This window comes from Corvus brachyrhynchos, unplaced genomic scaffold (genome assembly GCF_000691975.1).
Source record: "Corvus brachyrhynchos isolate BGI_N302 unplaced genomic scaffold, ASM69197v1 scaffold136, whole genome shotgun sequence".
In the NCBI taxonomy this organism is placed as follows: domain Eukaryota; kingdom Metazoa; phylum Chordata; class Aves; order Passeriformes; family Corvidae; genus Corvus; species Corvus brachyrhynchos.
In genome coordinates, this window is record NW_008239080.1 from 7,089,878 (window position 1) to 7,110,979 (window position 21,102).

The following is a 21,102-nucleotide window of genomic DNA, read 5'->3' on the forward strand; positions in this document are numbered from 1 at the left end:
AGTGTAGGTTTCCTGTCAACCCACCCCCACTTCAAGGCTGGCTCCCTAGTGCTGAATGTCCAAAATTAGTGATGAGAAATCATACTTAGCTGCTTCTCTGCAAGATAATTAAATAATCTTGTCTTTTCAACAACTGTGTTTTTTGTTTGTTTGCTTGGTTTTCTCTCTGAAAAAAACAAGCCACTTGAAGGATAGACACAGAAGGAATATTTTCTCCACAGCAGAACTGTTTTCTAATCTGGGATGTTTTAATGAATATTGGCTGAAGAATTAAAAAGACGAAACAAACACAAACAAATCCCGTATTTTCACTATACCACCATCATCAACACCCCCCAAAAAAATCCATCTGCTCACTGAGGTACCAGTGAACTCAGGAGTTTTGGAGGGATTTGTTGGTTGTCCTTTTTTTTTTTTTTTTGTCTTACTTGAGGTGCAGTTTGGTTTAGTGGCAAGCTGAGAATAACATTTGTGTTTTGTGGTACTCTCTAATTCTTATCCTTGGAAGAGGAAAGCCTGTGTACAACTGGCATTCAGGACAGCAAGCAGAAATGCTGATATAGAGCTGAAGCCTGTTGTATAACGTTATGACAGTGGTACAGAGGTACATTCCCATCTAAGTTTTCCTCTGATCTGTGAGTACGTAAACTGCTAAGACAAAGGGAGTTTTAAGACTGATCCCTCTCTGCATTATTTAAATTCATAAAGTGTTGGTTTGCAAGGCCCAGAGGATAAGATCTGCTACTAGAAATATGTCTTCTGTTTGATGCTGCTCTGAGTGAATTTCACAAAAATACTACTTTTCTGCAAGTATTTCTTTTCTATTTTTTTGCTGAGTTCTGGCCGCTAATGCAGAAAAAGCTGGACTTTTTTTTTTTTAATGAAAGTTACAGTAGATACACAGATATTCTTTTATTTTCCACAGTTTTTCAGGACCAAAGGCATCTTGAAATGTTCTTTAAAACAGGATTAGCGTCACATAAAACAAATGTTAAATCTACAATAGTGTCTGACTGTTGTTCTAAGTAAGTAGGTTCCTGGCTTATTTCCTGAAGGTGCATTACTCACCCATGTGTATTCTAGATGTTAACTCGGTTTTCTTTGATTCTGGCAAGTGTTTGTATATTTAGCCTCACCATGGAAGCATTATGGTCTGAAATCTTTTAATGAACATGGAAATGGCATGGAAAGAAGCTTCTAATATAAATGCTACTGGTAGGTGGGGCAGAAATGTGCCCAAGACTTAGGGTGAAAACCCGCACAAAACCAACCAACCAACCAAAAAACCCTGAAGCTTTTAGTATATAAATAATTATATTATATACTTGATTTTAAATGTAGGAAGACTGTGCTTCTTGTATGATTATAGAAATTGTGATAGCAATTGTACATCTTCCAACAGGTAACATTTCAGGCTTGCAGCATTTCTGAAGCAAGGTATCTTTATGATCAGCTAGCTACAATTTGTCCCATTGTGGTAAGTAATGGACATCTGTCAGATGAACTCTTCCTTAGTGGCAAAACCACCGTATGTAAAAAAAACAATATCCAAATTGCAAGCTCACAAATTGGGTACTCTGGGAGAAGATGCTTTCAAGAGTTGTGTTAACTATTTAATGTGCAGATGACACCACAAAACAGATGATATCTGTTCCTTCTTGGCCCTTGTGTCTATTTCTTCTCCTCCGCTCTCACTCCCACATGCATGAGACTCTTGTTAAATAGTTTCAGAAATAGATTTGGGCAGTTTTTCATGAAAACAAGTCAAGCTTGCTCCTTAAAACAATTTTTGATTTTTCAACTCTGGTGTTATAGAGGGTTTCAGCTTAAGTTGTGTAAATCTGTCCCTTTTATAAGCATGTTGTCATAAACAGCTTCTTATAATGGGAGTTACAAAAATAAGGTAACTGTCTGGTCTGGATGATGAGTAGATCCTGCCCCAAGTGAGGTACGTTCCAGCTGTGTTACTAAGGTGTTTGGCCAAACAAAAATAAACCAAATAAAATGATTGCCAGGTGAACTGTGTGAGCAGAATACTTGCTGATTTGTGTCAGAAATGCTACTGCCAGTATCATTTTTGTGTTCCTTAAACACTGATCTGTAGAGGTAAAACATTTGGGGAGTGTCAGATGCCACTTCAGGAATGGTAACCCTTCACCCAGGCGTTTTTTGGAGGGAGCAGTTGAGATATTTCTGGCTTTGGCTGTTTGTTAAACTGAAGTATATATACTTCAGTCCCTTCTGGACCAGCATGTTCCCTTTCCAGTGGGGTTGTATTTTGCTTTTGGTTCCTTGGCCTGTCCTTTGTTTTGATATCGGGCTGTTTCATTGTAGATGGCGTTGAGTGCTGCATCTCCATTCTACAGAGGCTACGTGTCTGACATTGACTGTCGCTGGGGAGTGATCTCTGCTTCCGTGGATGATCGAACGCGGGAGGAGAGAGGGCTAGAGGTAAGTCATGTTACCTAGTAGGTGTCTGGGGTTTTTCAGGCAAAAAAGTTAAATCTCCTTTAGTATGAAATTCTGCTTGTGCTCATCAGAATCACTAACCAGGGAATGTGATGGTCTCTGTGGTAAATACAGGAGAGATGGTGTAAACACTCACCTTGGTTGGATAGTGTGTTAACAGATAAATATTTTTAGTTAGGTGTGGAATCCTAGTCTTCCACAGCTGGCTGAAAAGGGTCCCCTGTATGAAACTTTCCAATTTGTGCTTGAGCCCAAAAGGCAAAAATTGCACTAAATTAAATAGCAGGTGCTGCTGAGTAGAATAAACTAGAACTATATGAAGAGAGCCAGGTGTCAGAACTTGAAGAGTTTCTCTAAGCAGGAATTTTCATTCAAGGCACTTAAAAAATTACATAAAGTAAATAATTTTTAAAATTTACTTGAAAGAATTCTTGAACTACATATTTTAAGGGCAGCTCTAACAGTGTGCACATAGTGAAACTGTTGGTATGTGTTTAATGCTTTCCAGGTGCTTGGGGTAATGGTATATTACATCAGGAAAGCGTTTCCACTGCTAGAGAATTCTAGTCAATGTGTGAAGACTGATTTTTTGCTCAGATACATACATCTGCAAACAAAATAGTCGTAATTCCAGAATCACTTTATATTGAGCTTATTTAAGACTCGTGCTTTTAATAATTTTAATTGAGGCTGTAGGGTTTTTTAAATAGGATTATAATTCTCAAAGTGTCATTAGTGAGCAAAACTTAGGTAACATTGTTAACAAGCTGTTAAAATATTGTATTCTTAAATTATATAGCCACTGAAGAACAACCATTATAGAATCAGTAAATCCAGATATGATTCCATAGACAGTTATCTATCTGAATGTGGTGAGAAATACAATGACATTGATTTGACAATAGACAAAGATATCTACGAGCACCTAATAAAGGAAGGTAAGTGTTTGCTTCATTATGAGCAGGTTAAGAATTATGTTTGCAATGTGTGGGATATTTTATGTTTATGTTCTTGTTTGTTGCAAGCATTGTGCAGCCCTCAGAGTGACTTCTACTCAGGAAGTATCTGTGTAGAGTGGTCTTAAGAGTTTTTTAAAAAGGATTCGTTTGTAACAGAAACTGTCCCTAATGCATCAAACTGAGTTTCTCAAGCTGGAATTAAGGTTTTATTTTTATGGAGAGAGCAGAACTGCTGTAGGAAACATGGCACAGAATGCATCAGGAAACAGGAAAAATGGCAGCCACACCAATATTCAGCTGCCATTTCCAAACAAGAACCTGTTTATTTTTGGGTTTTTTTCTCTTCTTAATCATCACCTTCCTTCCTGAAGTCATCATTTAAACTTTAACAGGATGTGGTGGGTTGAGGTAGCATTGCAGTGTTAGATATTTTCAGTCTTGTAAAAAAAAAATCATTTCCTACAACCTATTTTGATGTGTGTGAATTGTTTGTTTGAATTTTCATTTTGTAGGTATTGACCATCTTTTGGCACAGCATATTGCACACTTGTTCATTCGAGACCCATTGACTTTGTTTGAGGAGAAAATACATCTAGATGATGCAAATGAATCCGACCATTTTGAGGTTACGTTTGATTTAGAGGAATTTAATAAACATGTATATATGATTGGTTATTTTTATAATGCTACTTAATTGGAAGATGGTTGTATTAGCTAAGAATTTTTTCATTGATTTTTCACTTCAACTAGTTCTTTAGCATATGACTGCAGTTATAAGCACATTCATTTATTCATTTTATCTTTTATTTAGAAGGTGATGGCTTATAGTTTAAACCAAATAAAATATGAAGAGCCTAAATTATAGCTATGTATATAAATGTTAAGGGGAACTGTTAATTTTTAAGGCTTCCTAAAAACTGGTTTGTATTTTATTTATGTAGAAAGCTCCCTTTTACAGCTTTATGAGATAATAGCTATGGTCATATTAGGCCTTTTTAGTTTGGGATGTGTCAGCTCCTCATGAAAAAATAAAGTCAGCTGCATGTTAGTCCCTTAGTGTCTTGTACATAATACTCAACAAAAATAGCATGAGAAAGTACAACATATTTGTTCCTAGGATGGGTAGTTAGTTGTACTGTAGGCTTTAGGAAGTTATGGCACTTACTTTGGAACCACTTCTCTAGCCTGATGCACTGTTCCAAGGAAAATACTAGGACTCTAGTTATCTGCTTATTTTTCTTTGATTATATTATAGAATGATGTGTATCTTGATTGTGACAGATTATTTCATGTGCTTTGCAGAATATTCAGTCTACAAACTGGCAGACAATGAGGTTTAAGCCACCACCTCCAAATTCAGATATTGGATGGAGAGTGGAATTCAGACCTATGGAGGTAAGGAAGACATCAATATGTACAAGAGCACATTTCCTTTTAAGTGGAAAAGTACCAGGCATTCTGCCATCCAGTATCAAACTCCTATTACTTGTGCTGTGTTTTCTTCCCTTTGATTCGCTAGATGCAAGTGAAGTGGACAGCAGTATTTAATCAGACATGGACTGTGGGAATGTAACTGACAGGAGAATTCACTGCAGCACAGCAACGCATGCTAATGCATTTGGGGTGATGGGGAAAGGAATTAGGCTTGTATTAAAGCAGCAGTAAACAAAGCCCCATTTAGCTTCTAGAGACTGTATTTTTCCAGTACATTTCCTGGTACTGAACAATTCCACTGTCAGAGTTTTGTTTCTTTCAGAAGTGCTTTTATTCTATAGCTGTCTGTTTCTAAGCTCTCTGAATTTAATCCTTTTACAGTGGAAATTTAAAAGCTACTATACTTCTGTAATTAGACAGAGAGCCTGAAGGTGCAGGTTATTAGATAGTCTTTAGAAACACAAGTGTGCTTTGGCATCAAATTGCAGGGTTGATTGAGTTTGTTGAAGCGTGTGCGTGCACTGTGCGCTGGAAGTCACTGCTGGTGATTGCGTGTGTGCATCAGCCCTCGGCGAGTGCAGTGTGTGTGAACACAAGTACCAACATGAACATCCGAGTCAAACTGTTCTAGGCTGTCCTTGCTGTTTGACTACTTGCATGAGTGTGTTCCCACTAAAGTAATTGAATCTCTAATCCTTTCATGTCTAGGTCCAGTTAACAGACTTTGAAAACTCTGCATATGTTGTGTTTGTGGTATTGCTAACCAGAGTGATTCTGTCATATAAACTGGATTTTCTCATTCCTTTGTCCAAGGTAAGTATGGAAGATCAGATCTATTAGAGCTAAATGTAAAGGATTTGCATCAAGTCTGATTTTTATCCCCTGCAAGCTAGGATATTGTGCACTTACAGAACAGTCATTTTTGTCTTTCAGTCAGTTTTCATCTGTACTGGTAGTTTGAATTTCAACTCTACAGTGTTAAACAAATATTTTACTGCTGTCTCATGAAATTAAACACAGACAAATGCTGTAGGAATTTCTGTGATGCCTAGCAGTGTCTGCAGAAATGTTGTGAAATACCACTGTCACAGGCTGCTTGGAGGCTGGGAAAGGGCATGTTTTCTCCATTTTACATGCAGGGGGAGAATAACCTGTGGAGGTCAAAATAAATGCTTCAGACTTACCTTAGCATGGATATTGCCTGCATCTCATGCTCTTACTCTGTGTTATGTTTGTGTCTGGTGGAGAGGGAAAGGAGGAGCTCAGCATGCTTAGTGTTACACAGTTACTTGAGTGGAAACAAATACTGCTGGTTCTGGTCACAGCTGTGACTTGTCTTTAGACAGAAGAGCCATGCAAAATGTACTTTTTCCTTAATCTTGCCCTCAAAATTGCTGAACTGTTTTGTGTGAAATTGTCCTTGTGTGTCCTCTTTCTGAGGCACTTGACCAAAAAATGTCTTTTTAGATAGAGACTCTTGCAATGTTATAGGTAACTTTGAAAAAGATCTTGTAGGGCAGAAGGCTTTTGACGCTATGCTGGAAAATCCAGCATAGCCATAGTATCCCGTGGCTTTTCATAGAGTTTTTTAATTAAAATGGAGAAAAATACTGAAGTCATAAATTTACAGTAATCATACCATGCATTTGGTATGACTCCCTGAAGTCAGGGAGTTCAGACTTCATAAATAATGCAGCAATTTAGAACTTAGATTACATAATTGCATTGTTATTTGAGTGTCTCAAAAGCACAAAATTTTTAACTACCAGTTAAGAGTGAATAAGAGATCAGGTGCTGAAAGAACCTGAACAGAATCATAGGGCTGGGGGGTTTAAAATTGCTTGAGCTTGCCAAGCAATTTGGCAGGTAATGCAACACAGAATTGCACAACCATTGGTAAGTCTGCCTCTTTCAAGTAAAATAATAGGGGGTTATGGGGCTAATCTCACACTAATCTTGGCTGTCTGATTGAATGCGGTTGAACGCTCGTCAGCTGGGACTGGAGTTCTTTCAAACTTTCAAGACAGCCTGTTGTGTAAATAGGTTTCATAATGTAAAATGAATTGAAAACAAAGCTTTGAAAGGTAAGAAGTGAAGCTTTTGCATAGTCTTTAATTAAAGGTCAGACAAGAATTCAGCAAATCATATCTCTTTTTCTGAAGACAATATGGTAAAGCTAATGCCCAAAAGCTGTATGATGTTAATTCCCTGAGAAAAGACCAACCACAGAACTTGGACAAAATCTTCCATCCAGAAAGATAGAGCAATGCTTATGTCATTTGCAGAGCATATGTACTTTGTACTTTGCAGGACTTTCAAGAGGCCTGAAATTTAGAACTTCTTTGCTAGCAATCTAAGTTGAAATACCTAACAGATGTTTGGGAATGGAATAGATACAATTCCCATGCAAAGTTACTTGAATGCTGTTTCTGAAAGTTTGTTTAATACAGTGATAATTCTTCTAAAGACAGTGATGATTTTGTTAATAAAAGCAGCAAACTATGGGTAGGGAAATTGAAATTTTCTTCTTCCGTACTTATTTAAATTGCATCTAAATATGCAAAGAAGTAATCATAAATGTTCCTGTGTTTTCATCCAAACTTAAATTAGCATAGCATGTTCTAACATGATACTGTCACCTATTCTGCTGGAGACCCAGTTTCATTAAATGTCATCTATTCATGGGTTTGTCCTGGACACTTAAGAATGAAATAAAACTTACCTTCATAGCTTGTGTGATGAAATAGTAAGAAGTATAGTATAGTAAGAAATACAGATGTTTCAACTTGTGAAACCCAAATGTGACAGTTTGGTAGAATCCTACTTTTTAAAAATGTCATAGATCTCTGAAATACTTTTTTTGCCAGGTGGATGAAAACATGAAGGTGGCCCAGAAAAGAGATGCTGTCCGACAGGGAATGTTTTACTTCAGAAAAGATATATGCAAAGGTATCACATCAAGTAATCTGACTAACACTGTTGTGGATGTTTAGAGCATGTCTTGCCTTTTAACCATTTTTTCCTTTCCCTTTGTCACACATGAAGGTGGAAATGCTGTTGTGGATGGATGTGGCTCTGCACAGAATGGGACAGGCACCGACACAGAAGAGTACACCTTAATGAGCATTGATACAATTATCAATGGGAAGGTCATAGCCTCTTCTACCCGGAACACATTCTGTTCTACCCTCCCAGAAACCAGACTGAGTGTGTTTTATGCTGATTCTGTTCTCTTACACAGGAAGGAGTCTTTCCTGGTTTGATCCCAATTTTGAATTCCTATCTTGAAAACATGGAAGTGGATGTGGACACAAGATGCACCATCCTAAACTATCTGAAGCTAATAAAAAAGAGAGCCTCTGGTATGTTTGACATTTTTGGACATTGACTTTCTTGGCCTTTTTCTACTTTCAGTTGGATAAAACTGACAGCAGCTGTGGATGTCTCGTTAGCTGTTCAATCATTAGAGTAAAGGATTGGAGTGTGTTCTCTGGCTTAAATCTTGTCCTGTCTATTTTTGATTTTTAATGTTTAGTGATCCATTTTAGAACTTAAATTAGGAGTAACTGATAGAGTACAATCATGGTTTAGAGAGTAGTATATACCCAGTCCTTGATGGTGCTTTTCAACATGATTTACTGCTGCTTTCACCAGTTACTGCTGCTTTTGCCACTGTATTGTCCACTTTGTAGTAGTTTAAACATACACTAGTCCACTTTGCCCTGTCATTTGAGTGTTGTGAGAGTATTTGAGGTTGGGTCTGATAGCTTGCCTGGTATTACTGGTGTGACTCCAAAGCTGGCTGCTCCAAAGCAGTCGTAAGTCTAAACTCAGGTCTGCTAGACCATGGGACCTAGGCTTTAGCTCACTGATTAGAAAGTCCTTCCGCATGTAGCAGAACTTCTTCAAGGCAGAGCAGACTCTTTCACTGGCTTCCCACGTTGCAATGTTTTTCAGGAAAGGTGTATAATGACTGTTTATGTTTCTTCTTAAAATGCAGCCATATAGTGAGTAAAAGATGCAAGCTAAACTTAATTCAGAACTGTGTGCTTAGCTCAGCCTGCAGCAGCTTTTTAACTTTTTCTGTGTAAACCCCCTGTATACCTGCACTGATGTAAATTTAGTTAGATGGTTAATTTTAGCCTCATAAGTCAAGGCTTTTTTTTTTTCTTCCCCTCCCCCAGTTCTAAACTAAAGTGTTGCATTCCTTTTTAATTCTTGAAAATTGCTGTAGAATCTTTTAGGTAAAGACCTTTCTAAAGCTGAGGTGGAAATCGGAATTGTGTCTTATCTGGTAATTCACTACTTTAGCAGTACTTCAGAGTGGTAACATGTTTTTAAATGTTCCCTTGTCTGTTGGGTTTTTTTTCCCTTCAGAGAAATGCTGTTGAAAAAACAAGGAATGCATAAGTCTAGCACAGTCTTTTTCCTAAGGCCTAGTGACCTGGGTCCAACCCCAGCTGCAGGTGTTACCCACCAAAGAAAAACTTCACTACCTCGTGTAAAGTTGCAGTCATTGCAAAAGTCAGCTCCTGTATTTACACAGACCTAAGAGCTGTGAGAGTAGGTAGATAAGAGTCTAGGGTTTATAGTTCAGCTCTTATGAACTTATGAAATGACTTCTAAATGAGGCTTCTTAAGTGTCGCGGTATCCCACAGCCGTAGGGAGGAGAAGAGAGATCCAGCAGGCAGGAATTGTGCAGCAAGATTGATTTATTTAATTATTTTACAACTCTTTTGTAGACTTTTTTCTTCATAGTCTAATTGGTCAAAGGATCAGCCACCCCTTGGGGTGATTGGCTAAAATCCATTGTCAAAATATTTTTCTACTATACTATAAACAAAGGTTTGCAAGGTCACAGGTGTTCATAGTATATAGTTTATATATTATCTACTAATATCTTCTGTGAGAGAGAAAAATATCTCACAGGACTGGAAAGAAGCAAGAAAAATTCTTGCTAGCAGCATATTTGTATCCACACTTAAGAACTAGAACGCACAGAATAAAAAAACATTAGGTATTGTATTACTGTGCCGCGATGATTCTCAGTTGGAAGTTTTTGATTATTCTAGTTTACTCTCGATATTAAATCAAATGCTCCTGATCTGCAGCCTGTTTAGCATGAGTCATATCCACAAAGAGTGGCCATTTTTCAGATTTCTCAAATGGTGAACACAGCACTCATGAGTTAAGACCACTGACACCTTAGCTGCTGTGGCTGTAACCTTGCCCCGACATCATTCATTTGAGCTTCAGTCACATCCTCTCCTGCAGCACAGCAAGGCATTACTATCCTGGTCTCTGTTCAGATGGTGTGTGACTGCCACCACTCAGTGAGACTACAGATTTGCTAGGCAGGCAGCAGCTGCTGACCACCACCAAATATTAATGAAAGCAGTACTGAAGTAGCAGCAGCAAGCGGTCCTTGCCCTGGTGTGCTCTCCTGGCTCCTGGCTGCCTGCAGTGCAGTAATCAGAGCTTGATGAGCGTTCAGAAATGTGATTTCCATTATCTTTGCCTTACCTTTCTTGAAGCAGTTACACTTTTGGTCCCCCTAAAGTCATACAGTAAAATTGACACAGCTCTATTATATGCTTTTTGCAAAAATGAATTCTGTAATTTTTCGTGTTTAAGTGCTCTTCACAGGTACTCCATGATACGCCTTCTAGTTCTGTGTTGCAGAATCATGTTTGTCTACTCACTTGTCATCAGCATTCATAATTGTGCACACTTCTCCAGTATATTGTTGCTCCTGAACTTACAATTGGCTTTGTCTTGTCTCTCCTTGCCTGGAAGGTGTCTCACACCTTTTGTCAGTTGTGGTGCCTATCCCACGATGTACTTTGGAGAGCCGCCGGCTGTGCTCCCAGTGAAGGTGTGCAGGGTACAGCGGGACGAGGATGAGGAGTGCCTGGGCTGCCTGGCCACTAGGTGTCTGTGTTGGTGTGTGCTGGACGGCTCCGCCAGCACTGACACCTGCACGGCTTGCAGTTCAAACATGAGTCTCTTTTTAAGCCTTGCTCAGCTCATCTCCTGACTCCACTGACTTTCTTGCAGGCCTCCTGCTTCTTGTTGGTGTCAGAAAGTTTTCATGTTGAGATTTTAGTGTCTTCAACAAATAAAGCCCCTTGGGTAATTTTTTTTCTGCCCGCTTATGTAGAAGTGTAAACTATGACCTCATTCCTTTAAAACATTACTTCTGGTTTTTGGAGCACATTTTGATTTCTAGTAACCTTTTTTGTTCTGCTTTTCTTTCCTGTACATTTTGCAATTTTTCTGATTTGTCTTTGTGTACATCTGTTCAAAACCACTGCTAGGATATTTTCACATAGTGTTGGATTCTTTTTACTTTTTATTTGTGTGTTCCTTCATGCTTTCTCTAACTTGATTCCTCTTGGCTTTTATAATATTCTTAAACCAAAGACTTCTGTAGTAGAAGCCCTTGACTCTTTCCACTCTCGTAACGAAGCTGATGTTCCAGTAGCTAGCCATGAAAGTTTTTCTAGGCTCTTTGAGCATCCCATCAGCCCATCTTAATGTCTTGCTGTCAGAGCTACCTTAAATTTGTAGTATTTAAGGTTTGATTGCACATGCTGCGTTCAGGAGCAACATTCAGCAGCCTGGACACTGGTGTCCAGCCAGTCCCCAGCTGCTACTTCATAGGGATACCAGTCTCCTGCAAGGGGTGTGTGTCATTGGGTGACCTTGTATAGAGGTGCTGGGGACCCTTCAGTACCTGCTGACCAACCCAAGAACTGTGTAGTGAAGCAGAGGCACTGTGTACAAACCAGAAGTTGGTATGATTTGGAACCAGCCTATTTTTTGCTAGAGTAGCTGCCAGAGGGAGAAAGAATAGTAAGCCAAGGCTGACTGATCAAAACTAGCAGCTCGGTTGGATGGATCAACTACAAAATTATTTTATATAAATGAAGTAGTGCAGAGGTGTCTGTTGATTCATCTCAGACAGATTCTCTGTTAAATGAAATGTTTAAGACCTTTTGCTGTACAATCTGTTGGTAGCACCTGCTCCACCTGCTACTTCCCTCTGCATTATGTCACTGGAACATGTAAAAGTTTGAAAATCGCACCAGATAAGTGGCTTTTAGACCATCTGGGTTATGTCAGCATAATTGTGCCTGCAGTTCAGCCATATTTGAAAAACAAAAAGTATAGGAATGTGTTTCTCATGAAAGCATGGGCTACTCATTGTGTGTATAGTGCACAGAACTCTAGATGTTGTACTGCTAAATTAGTGTATAAACTGTGGAATTTAACTTCCTCTTGCCCACAGGAGAATTAATGACAGTTGCTCGATGGATGAGGGAATTTATCGCACAGCATCCAGACTACAAGCAAGACAGTGTGATAACTGATGAAATTAATTACAGCCTTATGTGGAAATGCAACCAAATCGCACAAGGCCAGGCAGAGTGTCCTGAACTGTTGGGGGTAGGATTCAATAAGAAACAAAGTGGAAACAAAACTGACTCTTTGTAATGAATGAATGAATGCTTCTTAAATAATAAAAACTTTAAGCCTTTTAGCAAAGCACTAGCAAAGATACTGTGAATCTGGTACAGTTTCATGGTGTGAAGACCAAAACAGGGATACTGCACTATAAAATGGGCCAATCTGCCTAAATTCTCATTTAAGGCATCCTAAAATAGGCATATTCTTATTGTTAAGGTTTATACAATGTACATGTAAATAGTAAAATATTTTTATGATTAACATCAATGTATTTTAATAACATTGTAACTAAAGTTATTGTGAATTAGCTTGTAACTTTTTTATGCTTAATATAGAAAGAAAAATTGTCCTGAACAGCTTTGTAAATGTAATGGTACTTCTATATTATATGCATTCCAGTTACTGAATGTTTACTGTAATTTTTTTAACCTGGAATGTGCTACGTAATTTACCTTATTGTGTAAGAAAAAAAAAAGTCCTTCTGGATCTACCTGAATCACAGATACTTCTTCCTTCCATTTGGGTTTTGAAAGTATGTAAGAACAGACAAATATATGTGCATCCCAGTTGTTAATCTTACAGCAGTTTCTCAGTTGCCACAAGACCTGCATCCACTTGTAAACTGTAAAACTCAGAGGAACAGATCTGTCTTTATTCAGATAATGCAAGTCAGGCTGCCTGCAGATGCACAGTTATTTTCTTCCCCTCTGAAATAAGCTGTATGCTGTCTCAGTTCAGAAATCTGCCAGATGATTTCACCAAAAAAGTAGTAATGGGAGATGTGTCAAAAGAGAGGAGGAAATGAGAGCTGGACATACAGCTCTCTTCACAAAGGAACCAGAGACAGCTGCTCTGGACTTCAGCCTGCTTGACTGCTCTTCTCCCACACTGCTGGTGTTCCCATAGTCGACAATGACTGCAGCACAAAACCAAACTTCTGTCCATTCTTCCTAAAGATGGAGTTTCTCATTTTATTAATTATAAGTATTTTTGTCAGCATGTTTTAATTCCTGTAGGCTAATTTATGTAGCTGGCTGGGGTTACCTACGTAGCTGTAGTTATGGACAACTTAATCCCCTCTAGAAAACAGTTTCAAGAGAAATTTTGGAATGCACTAATCCTTTGAATTGGAAGCTGGTGCTGGGAGTGACTGTAAAGTATTTAAATTCAGCCATTGCATCTGTAAATAAAGCAAACTTAAGGGGCCTTTTTGATTTAGCTTCATAACTGATTTCTAGAAGTGAATTGCATTAGGGGTAGAAGATGCAAAGCTTTAATGCAAGCATATATAAATACCTAAGATGTAATGATTCTTTTAAAAGAACTAATGGAGAAACTGCAGTGAGAGATGCACTAAGAAGAAGCTTTTATGTACTGAATTACACTTTGTTCTGTGTTCACAGGTGTGCTTTAGAGAATAAAAAGAATGCTCTTTTTCTGCAGTGGTGAATTTGTTTTAATTAAGGTGTAGGCATATGCCAATTTAGTTTCTGTAATAAGGAAATAAAAATAAAATTTGCAGTATGTGTTGGTCACTTCCATGACTTGAATCCGCACTTTCAGATTCAAAAAAGGAGGAGTTGCATACCTGGCAAGTACAACTCACCCAGACTCACTTTGTTCACAGTGGAGCTTTTCAGGACTCAGACAAATGGTCTGCCACTTCTACAGCATAGAAGTCCTTGCTATTGTCAAGGTAGCATCTCTCTGATTGCACAGCATGTGCTGCTGTGCTTTGAGGACCCCTAAAAATAGTTGGAATGCTTTTCTGCTGGTACTGCATCAATACATGTCCTTATTCCCTTTCAGTTGACATTGAATCACCCTTCTGGCAGACTATGTGTCCTGTGAGAGAACATTTTGTCATGATGTCCTGAAAGTTGTGGCTGGAAGTTTCCCTCCTGACTTGTGTGCATGTTTCCAAAAGGGATGAGTGAGATCAAACAGAGCTGCTGCTGTTTTTTGAGACATGCATGGTTGTAGTGTCTAAGCATCTTACAGTCACTAGATGAAGAGTTGAAGTATGTGATCCAGTCTTTTTTTACAGTGTCGTGAGGGCTCTCACAGGGCAAACCAGAGTTGCTGCAGGGAGAGGGGGCAAGCTTTGCCGCTAGTTTTGAATACAACTTAGAACAGAGCCACCTCTCTCTGTGCCCACTCTGAGGTAGAGAAGCAAACCCTAGTCCAAGCCTCAAGTGCTGGCTGACTTTTTTGCAGAGAGCATGAGGAACTCCTTTGGGCTATGAATTCAGGACTTTTGGTCCTCCAATCATGAAGTGGTTTCATGGAAATAATGACCTTTCCAACAATCGTGAGCAAAGGGAGGGGAAGAAGCATCAGACACGTGAGGTGAACTGTGATTGATTCCTTGCCCAAAGACTTTAACTGTGCAGCAGTTGTGGCACTTTCAGTGATCATTGTGTTGGCCCCAGTTCATCCCAGTAACATGCTTCATGCCTTTCACTCAGTTTTCAGCTAGGAGATTCCATTGTGATCTCCAGAGGTCTTGATGCTATGAACTCTGATGCCAGTTTTCTCTTGAGTCAGACTACTTATGTTCAAATGTCTTTGTTTCTGGATTATTATAGCTATGCTTTTATTATAGCATGCATCCTTCAAATGTCTCCTTTTGTGTGTGCACAGAGCTCTGCAAGCAGCTTGCCTTTCTGGGAGTGGTGCAAACCTGCTCCAGCCTGGGTTCCTCTCTCCACAGGGCCACAGGTCCTGCCAGGAGCCTGTGCTATTGTGGAATTCCCACGGGATCACAGCCTCCTTTGGACATCTGTCTGCTTTGCTGGGGGTTCTTCTAGGAGCTGCAGGTGGATCTCTGCATCCCCATGGTCTTTCATGGGCTGCAGGGGCACAGCTGCCTCACCATGCTCTGCACCACGGGCTGCAGGGGAATCTCTGCTCTAGCACCTGGAACACCTCCTCTCCTGTGACATGACACAAAGCGAAAACTAAAATCATGCTGACAGTGAGAAGGTAAAAAGTAAATTTTCCTTCACTTCCCAGTGAAGGAAATTAAGGTAATACCCAGAGCCACATTGTGCTCAAAAAAAGTGTTGGTGCATGATGGCTCCTCATTATTGACTTCTAAGAGTTTATGTTCTAGCCAGAAACATGCTAGTTTATAAAATATTTAAGCAACAACAATTTTTCTTACTCTGGAAAAAGCCCAAGCTCCTATTAAATGCAATTAGATCAAAAGTAAGCAGATTTTTATCTGATGGTACAGGATGATGGTACATATTTGGATGAAAGATCTTACAGAGTGCCTTACTATCTGTGCCTTGACTACAGCCAGTCGGTGTGGCAGTGAGGAGTTGCTTGCTGTGTGTTGCTCTGGCAGGTCATGTTCAGAAAAGGTGGCTGGGGGCAGGGAGGAGGAAAGAATGAAGGAGAGAAGCCTCTTACCATCCTGAGACGTTCCATTTTCTCCCTACTCTTTGATTTGTGCTGGGGAAGCATCTGTGCCAAGATGACCTCAAGTTCTCCAGCATTTTTCAGTTAGGTTTCTTCTTTCCCTTCAACCATTTTCTAGCTTGGACTATATTCCTTCCCGTCTGTTCCCATCCGTGCATGCACAGGCAGAGCTGGACATCTAATCCCTGCCAGCTTACTCACAACATGGGCATTCAGAGGCCAAGAACTTGGAGTGTTTTTCTTGGCACTGTAAGGGACTGAGACTCCTTGCCCAGAGACCGTCACACAGCTGCCTAATGAAAAACAGGAAAGCCTTCCAGCAAAAAAAATACCTCTCTGCTGAGGGGAAGCAAGGCTTGGCATCACCCACATTTCCTACCTTTCATCCCACTCTGCAGTGTTCCTGTGTGTTACTCATCCCACTGGCATCAGCTACAGACATCTGATTTTAAAGAGCAGTAGGACAGAGGATGGCATGGGATGTTAGTGGAGGCAGGCCAAGCTGCAAGCCAGATCTCCAGACCCCCCAGACTGTGGAGAGAAGGAGATGTGGCTGCTGTACTCTGTCTCAGACACAAGCTGGACCACTGAGCACAAACCGCTTCTGCCTGTGATTTCTCACCCCGGCAGGATGAACCAGAGCAATGCAATATAAACCCTGACGTGATCCCTGGGCTTCGGCAGTGTGACCATTGCCAGCAAAATGAAATAACCTTGGCACAGAGAGCAGAAAACCAGGCAGGGTCCTCACTGGGGTGTGATCAAGGCGCGGGAATGAGGTCGGACGAAGCTCATTGCTAAGCCCAGGGCCAGCCCTAGGTGTCCTCCTAAGGTAAGAGGCATTGCAGGGAGCTGGGAGAGGAAACAGCTGTTCTCGGCAGAGTAAAGGGGGAAAGGAGCCAGAGCCACAGCGGTATTCCAGGTCCAAATTCTCTGTGGATTTATGCCCAAGTTGCTGCTCATGGGTTTAGCCCATGAACTCCTCGCAGTGGGGTCACACAGCAGAGCAGCAGTGATTCCACTCTGTCCCTGCTGCATTCCCCCTGGAAAGGGCAAAGGGCAGCTGAAGCCAGTGGTGGGGCTGCCTGGGGACACCCCAGCTGGGAGCCCCCCAGGCAGATGTGCTCTGTAGGTGCCCTACAGGCAGGGCAGACCCCTCTATGTGTTTAAAGGGCAGTCCAGACCAGCCTGTCCCTTTCCAACTTTTGGTTTAGCCACACAATTGCTGGCAGCAAAACTGCCATGGTCCGAATTAAGACGTGTAACATCCCAGTGCTTCCGGACATGACACATCCTGAACAACCATGTGAGCCAAAGAGGTGAATTCCCCTTTTAAATGCAGTTTGCTCTTGCTCTTAAAATAATCTTTTCTAGACAACAAACTTCACTCCATGTTTTAAAAAAATATGTCCAGGCCTCCTCAGAGAATGGCACAAACCAACATATTTCAGATTTTTGTCTTTTTCCCTTTACTTCCAGTGCAGCCCAACTGGCACACATCCCACAGCTTCTTGTGGGGGAGGGATGCAGCCATTTCCAGAGAGGTATGTGAAAAGCAGAGCTCCAGAAGGGAGTGCCCACATGTGCCTGGAAATTCATTCTGACTTTCCACTTCCCACTCATCACAGCACATGTGGTGTCATCAGTGTCTGACCATTCCCACTCAGGCCACAGGGACTCAGAGAGGTGGCATGGTTAGGAAGGGAGAAGGTAGCCAGGCATCCTGCTTCAGTGTGACTCTGGCTTCCAGAAATGTGGCATGTTTGGCCCTGCCTTTAACTGATGAAGTGTGATGCTTGCCCTGAACCCCAACACAGTGCTAGGACAAAGCATTTCTCATCCTACCTCAGAAAATCAAAATCCACAGAACAGAAAGGAAGCTTAGAGGATTACAACTGTGCAACAAGAGTATCCAGGGAAAATCCCTGCAGGCTGCTATGTTTCTCACTGAGTGCCTTCAGTACTCATATGTTTGTACAAAGCTCTGTACTAGGTTTCAAGATACAGCACAGCAAGCTGCTCTCCAGGGGAGAGGAACACTTCCTCCAGGACCATGCTGTCCAGAGGGGATCATCTGCCAGGCACATCAGTTGTCAGGACATCAGCAAAATGGTTAACTGTTTCCAGCTCTGCTTTCATCCTGAAAGGGAGGGTTTATCCCCTTTTGTCCTGATGCAGCCAACAGAGTTTTGTAGTGTGTCAAAACTTTGGTGCCAAGCACGTTTGCTGTTGCAATGACATTCTACACCACCTCACAGCTGACATAGGGCAACCAAAGGCACAATGCGGGTCTAGAAGTGCCCACAGGATGATGTGGGGTGGGGAGTCTGATGCTCTAATTACAATTAAAATGTAAAGCATTTTATCATCAAACTGCACTGTCTTTACAATTTTTCCTCATCTGTGCCTAGAGTTCGAGAGAGATGACACAGTGACAGTCCTGCACACCCATTTCCTATCTTTTATTATCAACAAGTACAGAGTGTGTATAAACTTGGTCTGTCCTAGCTACTTCTTTGTAAACTTTTACTTGTGGAGCCCACTGGCTCAAAATCAGCCAGACTGGAGATTCTCCAATACCTATAATGAAAAAACACCTCTGGTTGTGTCCCGGGATGGCACGTGCCTCCAAGAGGACATTACAGACAGTGCCGAAATCACTGAACACTAGTGCTGTGTCTTCATGGCATACCTCCAGCTGGAGATCAGCAGCTATGACAGGCTCTACAACAGGAACTGGTGATTTAGCAGTTACTTTCATAAATTCTTTCAGTGGGGAAGGAAACACTGACATAATGCCAAGTTCCCAGTTTTGTAACTTCCCTGATGACTTCTGTGGAGATAGGAATGGGAAAAAAATCTGAATCACATGCATCCAGCATATCCCAGCTTCTCTGTCCTAGTGTTGCCAGGAGCTCTGCCTGCTCCAAGAAGCAAAGCTAAACCTACTCAAGAGGAACTGCAAAGATGTTTTCCAGGGAAAAAGGCTACCTTCATCATTACTTCCCTCTCTGCCAGCCTTACCTTCTCCTTCAGGACCACACCCTTCCTGCCCCCTCCTCTTCCCAGGTAGCACATCCTCCGCCATGGTCGAGTCTCCTGTCTGACTGACTGCTTCTTATGCTCCTGAGTAAGCTCTGCCTCCTGAATTTGCCCTGCCTGCCTGCCCCTCTGCAGCTCCATGTCAGCAGCTCCACATTCATAGGATGCAAAGTGGGAGGCTGTGCCTGCTTCCACAACCCAGGTGGTGGAAGAGACAAAAAACCTGGGAAGCTGAGCATGGGCATGAGCCACAAAATGGTCCTCTTAAAATGCCTCATTACTTAACATCATGAAGGAAGACTCTGCAAGGCTTAGGCAGCTTAGACTTGAGGACTGAGTGCACAAGCTACAAGCTTGTGTGGCTTTTTTTGTCCATGGTTAATGAAAAAAAAGAAAGGAATAAGGAAAGGAGGGAGGTGCTAAGGAGTTCCAGTTTGTCCAAGATCAGTTTATCTGGCAGCTCAGATTTCAATGTGGGCAGAAGAAGGCAGGTCTGGCCTAGAGAGTGAGTTGTAAATTGTGTGCAAAGAGACAGGCAAAGGAAATTTTGCTTTTATTCAGAGACAGGAGAATAGACAGCTGAAACGGAGACCAGCAGGACACATAGGAGTGAGAAGCTGACAATGACCCACTAAAGGGTTAACCCACATAATAAAGTGAGGTGACAGTCTGGAGGCAACCTAAGAGTGGGCAGAACAGGAAAAAGTCAGAGAAGATGTAGATAGCAGGGAGAGTTTAGCAATGCCTGTGAAACCTGATGGTGCAAGCAAGATAAGTCTGGCATGTAATTTGGGATGGAAGGCCTTTTTGTGTTTGCAGAATTTTATCTTTAAAAAAAAAGTTAAAAAAAAAAACTTCTCTAATTTTGAGCCACTCCTTCCATCAAGTGATCACCAAGGAATGCTTTCATATGCTTACCTCATTAGCTTTGGCACACAGAGAGGCAGGCAGGAACTTCTCTGTGTCTGGCGTCCGTGGAACCGGTTTTGGATATGCAGCTGACAACCCTTTTCTAGGCTAAGAAAGCCTAGCAACTCCTTCTTCCCAAGAAAAGCTGGGGGTTCCATCCTCCCTCTGCTTCTTTCTGTGTGGCAGATAGAAATCAAAAAAAGAATGAAGCATCACTGAGGTAAACCAGGAATGGCCTCAGTCAAAATGTCAGGACTTCGTGCTGAAGAAAGGGTGAGGTTAGGAAGCAGCTGGGTACAACATGACAAATGCTCACTGTGTTGATGGCTGTGAGCCACAGGACAGCAGGTGAAGCTTTACATTGCTTATGCCACTCATCCTAACATGAACTCAGGCTTTTGCAGACTTACAGCAATGTTTTGTCTAGATAGGAGTGATAAAAGTCCATTTATGGTGACCTTTTGTTACCAAGATGGGTTAAGGCATCAGACCCTTGCTCATTTATTGCCCTCTACATTGCGGGTCTGAGCTCCAGACTCCTCCCACATTTGACCTCCCAGCTTTCCCAGGCATCTCAGCACACACCTCTCCAGAGGGGAGCACCAAGAGACCTGTGTAGGTCCAGTCACTGACCAAATCAGAAATGCCCAAGTCCCAGAGGGACTCCATCTGGAATGAAAGCAACAGGCTATCCAGCAACTGCAATAGTGGTCACTTTCTGTTTTTCAAGAAGGGCTTGCTTAGCTTCAAAGTTTTTATGAGACCCTTGTGGTTAGGGCACTTCTCAGAAAGTGGAAGTTATATGGTGGTGCTTCTTGGGCATGTGTCACCTTCTCAGCCAATGCTCCAAAATCTCTGGCTTCTGGCCAGCCCATAATCTCCTCTAGGACTCCTGGGAAATGGGGTTTTCCCATTTGAGCTTGTTGTGTAATCAGTGATACCCACTTACTCCATGTAGCACTGTTGTGTGATGTGTTGAGGGCATGTTTCCTTTAAACATCCCGTGTAGGATGGGCAATTGTGGTGCCAAGAGGACTGTTGGGGTTTTAGTTTAGTCTTAGTTTTTTTTCCTGTTAAAGGAATTTTCTCCCATATGCATGTTGCTAGGGGACAAATAGCTGTACTTAAGAAAGACAAAAAGGGGAGTGGGGCGGGCCTGGCTACTCTTTTGTCTACACCTGGGTGTGGGGTCAGTTCGCTCGGAGCGTCCAGAGAGAGAAGCTGCAGAGAAAGGAGCTGCTGCTTCTTTCTTTTTGGCCGTTCTTTCTTCCTGCTGGAAACAACGCCGGGACCCCAAAAGCCGCTTTCCCTGCCCTGCTGGAGACCGAGCTGTGGCTGCCCTGCTCCGCTGCTGCTTCGAGCTTTCGCTACGCTGTAGCCCTGCTCGCCCTG

At 41.5% G+C, this 21,102-nt stretch overlaps 1 protein-coding gene across 1 annotated transcript in view; it reads left to right on the forward strand.

The window, feature by feature from the left end:
- The window catches only part of GCLC (glutamate-cysteine ligase catalytic subunit), a gene marked incomplete at its 5' end in the record, with an annotated part of 22,942 nt that extends 9,074 nt beyond the window's left edge, over positions 1–13,868 (forward strand). Inside the window, 10 exons of the mRNA XM_017739304.1 lie at positions 1,403–1,477; positions 2,335–2,451; positions 3,269–3,407; positions 3,941–4,053; positions 4,731–4,823; positions 5,571–5,675; positions 7,730–7,811; positions 7,908–8,011; positions 8,104–8,224; positions 12,155–13,868. Of these exons, the coding sequence (XP_017594793.1) occupies positions 1,403–1,477; positions 2,335–2,451; positions 3,269–3,407; positions 3,941–4,053; positions 4,731–4,823; positions 5,571–5,675; positions 7,730–7,811; positions 7,908–8,011; positions 8,104–8,224; positions 12,155–12,360 (1,155 nt within the window). The remainder of the gene's footprint in view (positions 1–1,402; positions 1,478–2,334; positions 2,452–3,268; positions 3,408–3,940; positions 4,054–4,730; positions 4,824–5,570; positions 5,676–7,729; positions 7,812–7,907; positions 8,012–8,103; positions 8,225–12,154) is intronic.
- Between the last annotated feature and the right edge of the window lie 7,234 nt (positions 13,869–21,102).